Consider the following 7,521-nt stretch of genomic DNA (forward strand, 5'->3'; position numbering starts at 1 on the left):
GACCCCAAACCATCACCGACCCCAATCCATCGCCGACCCCAATCCATCGCCGACCCCAATCCATCACTGACCCCAATCCATCACTGACCCCAAACCATCACCACCACCAAACCATCGCCGACCCCAAACCGTTGCCGACCCCACACCACCGCCGTGCCGGAGTGCCGCCGGCACCACGCCGTATCCGAGGCACTCACCACTGCCTGGAAGTTGAGGAGCGGAGCCCGCAGGTGGGGCAGGCTGAGCCCGTCCTCCCGCAGCCGCGCCTGCAGCGCCAGGAGGTCGCGGCGCAGCTGGTGCCGCGCGGGGCGCTGGATGTAGCTCCGCAGGCAGCCCAGCAGCAGGGCGACGTGCTCCGAGCCCAGCCGTGTCCCCGATGCGCTCTGGGGGGGGGGTGAGAAAGGGCTGGCGGGGGGGCTGCTCCCTCCATGCCAGCCCCCGGCAGCTGCTCGGTGCCCCCGTCGTGCCCCCACCTGGCTCTCCTGCAGGGCGGCCGCGATGCCGGGTGCCTCGTCGGTGAGGATGCGGTGCAGCGTGGCGCGGCGCTTGCTGTCCTGCCGCAGCACGAAGCGGTCGCCGCTCTCCTCCGGCGAGGACGAGCGCAGGCTGCGGTCGGAGCCGGCCGAGCCCTGGGGAGTGCTGGCGAGGGGCGGTGTGGGATCAAAGCCCACCCAAATCGACGTTCCCAGCACAGGAGGGCACGGGGACAAAGCCTGAAGGTGACCAGGAGCCACCTCCTCTCTTCAAACTGGGTTAACTGGGGGAGCAACCCGACGGGAGGCCCCCTCCCAGGGGTCCCTCCACCCCCCCTGGTGCTCGGGATGCCCTAACCCCATGTACCTGTAGCTGGGGGCTGCCTCACTGGGGCAGTGTGGAAGCGGGGGGCTGCCCCCCGTGCCCCCCACCGTGTCCCCCTGCCTGGCCGAGGAACTTCCCCTGGTGCCATCGGTGCCCTCCGCGTCCCCGTCCCGGCGCTCCAGGCGGGGGGAATCTGCCAGGGAGAGGATGGAGATGGAGCAGGTCATTGGGCAGCTCTGACCAGGACCCCCCCTGGACCCCCTCCCCAAGCTCACCCCCTGCTGCAGGCACCGCCTGGCCCCGGGCACGCCTGGCGCTGGCCAGGAACGGATCCTGCAGCAACGCGGCCGCCGTGGCCCGCTTGGCCGGGTCGGCCTCGAAGCAGCGAAGGATGAAAGTCTTGGCCTTGTCCGACATGGACTCGGGCACCTCCGGGTGCATCTTGAACATCCCTACCTGGAAGAGAAGCCCACGCGGGGCTGCAAAGGGACCGGCCGCCCTGGCTGGGGGCGTTTCGGAGGTGGGGACCCCCCCCTCACGCCCTACCCGAGCCTTGGGTACCTTGAACATCGCCGCCTGGGGGCTGCCCAGCTCGTAGAAGGGGGGTTTGCCCGTGGCCATCTCGATGATGGTGCAGCCCAGGGACCAGATATCCGCCGGCTTCCCGTAGCCCCCCGGCCCCTGGTCGATGATTTCGGGGGCCATGTACTGCAGGGTGCCTGGGGGGAAGGTGGGGAGGGAGGAAAGGAGCCCGGATCCCCCACCCAAACCGCCCCAGGGCAATTTCCCCAGGCGGGGTGCGAGCCCCCAGCATCTCCTCATCTTCCACACCCCAACCGGGGGGGGGGGGGGTCCTGGCCCCCAGCCCCTACCTGTGAAGGTCTCGGCGCTGGGGCTGATGCCCGCCAGCCTCTTGGAGGTGCCGAAGTCGGAGATCTTCAGCACCCCGCTGTAGGTGTTGATGAGGACGTTGTCTCCCTGGCGTGGGAAGAGACCCCCAAAATAAATAAAACCTCCCCAAAATAAATAAAAACTGCAAAAAAAAAAAATCAAACAGCTAGGGCCACCGGGCGTCCCCCCGGGGGTTTGGGCACGGAGGGGCCCCTGGGGATGGGGATGAGGTAGGGGGCGAAGACCCCGGCCCCTCACCTTGATGTCTCGGTGCACGATGTGGTTGTCGTGGAGGTAGCCGAGCCCGTCGAGGATCTGGCGGGTGTAGAAGACGATGGTGGGCTCGTTGTCCTTCAGGGGGCCCCACTTGGAGCACAGCAGGGACGAGAGGCTCCCTGGGGAGGGCGCAGCACCCATGCTCAGGCCACGGGGCCCTCCCCGACCCCCCGAACCCCCCCCCCCCCCTCGTGCATGCCCCCACCCCCAGCGGCGAAGCCCACCTCCGGGCACCTCCTCCATGAAGATCTTGATGAAGCCGTCCTGGCTGACGGAGCCCAGGTAGCGCACGATGTTCCTGTGCCGCAGCCGCTTGTGCAAGGCGATCTCCTCGTGCAAGGGCTGCGAGAACCTGCCCGGGGGACGGGGACACAACGAGGTGACGGGGGTCCCGGGGGGGTCCCCCCCCAGCCCCAGCACGGTGCCGGGGCACCCACCGGCTGTCCCGCTCGGGGATTTCCTTGATGGCGATGCGCACTTGGGTGCTGAGGCAGCGCCCGGCGTAGACGACGCCGTAGGTGCCCCTGCCCAGGACCACCCGCTCGCCCGTCTCCGAGTACTCGTAGCTGTACTGCGGGGAGGGAGGCGAGGTGACGGCCGTGTCACCCGGTGCCCTGTGCCACCCCCCCTCCCCCTGTTCCCCTTGTGGGTCCCCCCCCCCTCACCTCCAGGATGGGCTGCGTGGGGCTGGGCAGCTCCTCGCCGCCCGCCGCCTGCTCGGCGAGGAAGGATTGGACCCGGTCGCAGAACCTGCCCGCGGAGAGGGGACGGTCCTGAGTCCCCGCGGGGATGCGGGGGACGTGGCCACCGATCCCCCCCGTGCCCCCTTTCCCCTCTCCCCAACGGCACAAGGGCTTTGCCACCCTGCTTCGCCCCCTTTCCCCCCCAGCACACCCATTCCTCCACAAATTAAGGTAAATTTGGGGGGAAATCGCGTGCCCCCACGCATCCCCCGGGGGTTGTTTGGGATCCCCCAAACCCTACCAGCACCACGGGGTCCCCGCGCCCGCCCCCCCCCCCCCCCGCTCACCACTGGCAGTGCTGCTGGGAGGGGAAATAGAGCTGGAAATCCTCCTCGGCGTGCACCACGTAGAGGAAGCAGCCCCGCTCGTCGCACTTGCAGATGCTGGAGGGTAAAGGACCCCCCCGCCCCCCCCGGACCCATCAGCAGCGTGGTCAGGATGCGGCCCCCGGGCTGGGGGGACCCCCCGGGGACGCGCTCACCTCACCCCCCGGATGGCCGCAGCCCCGAAGTTCCAGCTGGACACCGCTTTCTGCAGGGAGGAGGAGGAGAGGAAGGGGAGAGGGGGCTGTCAGGACCCCCCCTGGACCCCTCCGAATCCCAGCCCTACCTCCTCCGTGGGGCGCACGAGGGCGAGCGTCACGGCGTGCTCCTCCGTGGCGCTGCGCACCGCCAGCCGGGCCGGCCACAGCACCTTGCCGAGCTCCAGGACGAGGACCTACATCGTCGGGCAGGTGTCACCCCGCGTCCCCCTGCCCGTCCCCTGGGCACGGCCGCCCCCGGGGGTCCCCCGGAGGCGCATCTCACCGGGCAGCGCGGCGCGGGGACGAAGGGCTGGCACGCGGCGAGGAGGAAAGCCAGCCAGAAATCAGCCAGCTCCTGCCGTGCCGACGGCACCGGAGGGCTCTTCTGGAAGTGTTTGTAGAGCAGGAAGGTCTCCATGACCGACACCAGGTACCTGCGGGGCACGGAGATGTCCCAACGCCCCCTCCCTCCCCCCACCAAAAAAAAACGGAGAGCCAGCCCCAGGAGGGTGAGGGGCTCGGCCGTGCCGCTCACCAGCTGGGCGCGTTGAGCTTGTAGAGCTTCTCGGAGGCCTGGATGACTTTGCTCAGGTCGTTGGCCAAGATGCCGGCCCCCAGGCAGAAGCCCACGTCCCAGTAGTGCCGCAGCTCCTCCAGGCTGCCCTTGCGGCCCTGCAGGCAGCTCAGCTTCACGCCTGGGTGCGGAGCGCCACCCGTCAGGGACCCCGATGGCACGGCCCCCAGGGACCCCGTCGCCAGACCCCCGGGAGGGGACGCACCGATCTGCTGGAGCCGCACGGAGCTTTCGAACTGGTGCCCGGCGGCCACGAGGAGGACGGCGGCGTTGATGCCCGCGTGGAGGCTGGGCTCCACCTCGAAGGCTTTGCTGTACCTGGGCAGAGGAAAGGGCTCGTCCCCTGGGGACAGCACGGCCACTGCGCCCCCCCCGCCTCCCTTCCAGCCCCCGTGACATGGGAGAGGTCCCAAATGGGGCTGGCCATGACGATGCGCAAGGGGAGGAAAAATAAAAGCCCTGCTGGGGTTGGCATCACGGCCTCTAAATTGTGGCTGGGGGGATTTAAAGGGTGGGGGCTGCGCTGCCAGAGCCCCGCGCAGACCCCACGGGGTCCTGGATCGAGGCACGGGCACGCCGACGGCCCGGTCCCCAGCCCTGTCCCCAACCTCACCAGTATAAGGCTTGGTCCCTCGCCCTGGTGTCGGTGAAGCTGGAGCTGATGAAGGTGTCCTTGTAGATGCGGCCACACAAGCAGAGGAGGTCGGGCGCAGCCCCGTCCCCGCGCTCCACCGCAGGCAGCAGCACCGACAGAGCCTGCGCCCGGTCCCCGGCGCGGTTGCGCCTGCGGGCACGAGGACGGCGCTGGGCGATCGGCCCCGCAAACGTCGCCCCCACCAAGTCCCCTGCCCCGTGGGGACACCGGGACGCCTGCCACCCCCCCCCACACCCCGCTGTCACTCACCGGCTGAGGGCGAAGGCGTAGTGGAAGCGGACGTTGGGCTGCTCGGCCACGTCGCAGGTGGGCAGGGCCCGCAGGGTCTCCACCAGCGAGATGATGGAGTCGTAATCCTGGGGGGGGGGACGGGACGGCGGGGCTGAGCTGGGGGCTCCATGGGGGGGGACGGACCAGGGGTGATGCTCGCCCCAACCAGCCAAGTTTGGGGGTTTGCCAGCTCCAACAAGCAAGGGGAGGCTGCAGAGCGTGCTCCCAGGGGTGTCAATGCCATCCCCCCCCCCCCTAAAGTCCCAGATCCCCCACCTGCACGTCGCGGTAGGAGAGGAGGAGGTTGACGATGATGTCCAGGCTGAGCAGCTCCACGCTGTCCAGGCGCTGCTGGATGCGGGCCAGCTCCCGGCTCAGCTGCTCGCCCCGGAACATCTCCCGCGCCCGGCGGATGTCGCGCCGGATGGTCTCCCGAAAATAGCCACTGTGGGGGGGGGGGGGGGGAGGACAGAGATGTGGGGCTGAGCACGAGCCTGGCACACGCGGACAGCCGGGAGGGTCTGTCCCCGAGGGTGGTTCGGGGTGGTGGCAATTCCCCTCCGAGCACTGCCTGCCCAAACGGGCGTCGGGGCTCGAAGGAGGGTGCTGGGACATCCCCGGGAGGGGGCGGGCGGCTGTACCAGGAGTTGGTGGGGACCCCCTCCAGCAGCCTGACGAGCCGCGCCGCCAGCGGGGTGAAGAAGGGCTCGGCGCTGAAGCTGGGCTGGAAGAGCTCGGTCAGGCACTTCATGGCCCCGGCGTCGCAGCAGACGACCTTGTTCTGGGCGGTCACGGCGTAGGGGATGAAGGTGTAGGTGCCGCAGAGGTCCTGGGTGGGGGAGAAGGGGTGAGGGGCCGTGACATCCCCGGAGCAGCCCCCCTCTCCCCAAACCTGCCACCCAAGCCATGCTATCGCGGCCATCATTACGCTCCAGAGTGAACGCTCCGGGTTCTCTCCAAAGCCAGCTGCGCTCCCCCACGCTGCCATTCCCGGTGCTCGCTCGGAGCGAGGCAGTCCGCCCCGTCACCCAGATTTAGGGGCACTCCTCGCTCCCCCCCCCCGTGCAGCGCCCACCCCCTGAGGCCGCCGGGGGGGGGGGGCTCGAACCCCCCCCCCCCTACCCTCAGGCACTGCGGCAGCAGCAAGGACGGGGAAAAACCGTACCGAGTTCTTCTGGCAGATGTCCTCCTGGGGGGAGAGAGAGGGAGGGAGGAGAGGCTTAATGAGCTCCGTCGCAGAAGAAATCAGCTGATTTCAGGCTCAGGGCCCAGCGTCACCTGGCAAGCAGCCAGCTGCCAAGAGGGACACGATGGACACCGGGTGCCCCCAACCCCCAGCGTCACCTGCGGACCCCCCCCCCCCAGGGCAGGGGGCTTCTTCTCCCACCCCACCGTGTTGGAAAGGGGGCTCCGAACGGGGTGTCTTGGGGTTCCCCGGGGTCAGGGTGACGTTTGGGGACAATTTGGATGTGCTCCCGTCTGCATTTTTTCCGAGCGATGAGAAACCTCCCCGCCGTCCCCGCTCCCTTCCAAGGAACTGGTTTTTTCCCAGGGAAGGCGCCTGTCCCGGGGCTCCCAGCGGGATCGGGATGGGATCCTGCTCCGGGCCACCCTGGGGTCCCCGGTCACCCCCTCCTCATCCCCTTTGGGCACAGGGAAACCTCTGCCAGAGCTGGACGCGACCCCGGGGACTCAGCCGAGTGTGGGAAGGGGCCGGATGGAATCTTGCCACCTGGGGGCACGGGTGCCCAAACCCCTGTCCTTGTTTGCAGCCCGGAGCCACAGCCTCCGGAGCCGTCCCCCCTCACCTGCAGGGCCTGGAGGCCGGGCAGGGCGCTGTGGCAGCAGAGCAGCACGTTGTGGGGCATGTTGAAGCTCTCCCGCACGCCCAGGTGGTAGAAGAGCGAGGGCTGGCAGACGGCGTCGCTCAGCTCCACCACGGCCACGTCTGCAGGACGGACACAGGGGACAGTGGGGTGATGGGGACCCCGAACCCACAAAGCCCCCCCCAGGGTGACGGCAGTGCCGGGGAAACCGAGGCACGGGCAGCCAGCAGAGCCACCAGCCCTGGAGAGCCCCGGTGCTCGCGTGGCTCAGCCTGAGCCTGGGGAGCGCTGGGGGAGCCCCTCGGGTGGCCGCAGCCCCCAGGAGCTGGGAGCCCCCCCTGGCCACGGTGAGGGGAGCCCTTGAGCTCCGGCACGGCACGGCTCAGGGTCTCGCTGCGGGGCCGAGCCCTGGGCAAACCCTCCGTAAAAATGCCCTTTCGGATGCCCCACGTGCTGCGAGGGGAAGACATCTGGGCAAATTCCCGGCCACCCGGGGAAATAAATGGGGAGAAGGCGGAAAAGCCAACAGCTGAGCCAGCGGCCAGCTTCACCGCCAGCCGCAGAGATGCAAAAAATATTGCTCAGCCCCAAGCTTCCCGACGCAGATGCGATATTCCCAGGCAGCCCGGCCGAGCCAGCAATGCAGAAGGAAAGGGACGGGGATAAAAACCGAGAGGGGCGGCATCCTCACCCGCGTTGTAGAAGCGGTCCAGCGTGCCGGTGTCGCCCAGCGCCAGGGTGCCGAAGGGCAGGGTGTGCAGGCGGGCCCGCAGCTCGCGGCAGGCGTCGCGCAGGCAGCGCAGCGCGGGGCAGGCGGCCGGCTCGCGGCCCAGCACGCACACCACGCTCAGCGCCCGCCGCCGCGCCCCGCACACCGGCCGGCCCGCCGTGCCCGCCACCGCCAGCGGGTCCTGCCAGCAGCTGCCCGCAGCCGGGGCCGGGGGGGGACCCGGGGTGTCCATGGC

At 69.4% G+C, this 7,521-nt stretch overlaps 1 protein-coding gene across 1 annotated transcript in view; it reads right to left on the reverse strand.

Annotated features, from left to right (window-relative positions):
- MAP3K6 (mitogen-activated protein kinase kinase kinase 6) overlaps positions 1-7,518 on the reverse strand; it is an 8,689-nt gene extending 1,171 nt beyond the window's left edge. The window contains exons 1-23 of the mRNA XM_035312903.1: positions 7,248-7,518; positions 6,539-6,678; positions 5,896-5,919; positions 5,372-5,559; positions 5,007-5,175; positions 4,710-4,816; positions 4,419-4,589; positions 4,011-4,123; positions 3,767-3,926; positions 3,515-3,665; positions 3,318-3,425; positions 3,190-3,239; positions 2,996-3,091; positions 2,631-2,715; positions 2,403-2,536; positions 2,190-2,317; positions 1,948-2,084; positions 1,671-1,776; positions 1,360-1,517; positions 1,074-1,254; positions 841-991; positions 474-639; positions 85-383 (exon numbers count right to left, since the gene is read on the reverse strand). Coding sequence (XP_035168794.1) covers positions 85-383; positions 474-639; positions 841-991; positions 1,074-1,254; positions 1,360-1,517; positions 1,671-1,776; positions 1,948-2,084; positions 2,190-2,317; positions 2,403-2,536; positions 2,631-2,715; positions 2,996-3,091; positions 3,190-3,239; positions 3,318-3,425; positions 3,515-3,665; positions 3,767-3,926; positions 4,011-4,123; positions 4,419-4,589; positions 4,710-4,816; positions 5,007-5,175; positions 5,372-5,559; positions 5,896-5,919; positions 6,539-6,678; positions 7,248-7,518 — 3,293 coding nt within the window. The remainder of the gene's footprint in view (positions 1-84; positions 384-473; positions 640-840; positions 992-1,073; positions 1,255-1,359; positions 1,518-1,670; positions 1,777-1,947; positions 2,085-2,189; positions 2,318-2,402; positions 2,537-2,630; positions 2,716-2,995; positions 3,092-3,189; positions 3,240-3,317; positions 3,426-3,514; positions 3,666-3,766; positions 3,927-4,010; positions 4,124-4,418; positions 4,590-4,709; positions 4,817-5,006; positions 5,176-5,371; positions 5,560-5,895; positions 5,920-6,538; positions 6,679-7,247) is intronic.
- Between the last annotated feature and the right edge of the window lie 3 nt (positions 7,519-7,521).

Source organism: Oxyura jamaicensis (assembly GCF_011077185.1).
Source record: "Oxyura jamaicensis isolate SHBP4307 breed ruddy duck chromosome 23 unlocalized genomic scaffold, BPBGC_Ojam_1.0 oxy23_random_OJ72970, whole genome shotgun sequence".
NCBI classification, from domain to species: Eukaryota; Metazoa; Chordata; class Aves; order Anseriformes; family Anatidae; genus Oxyura; species Oxyura jamaicensis.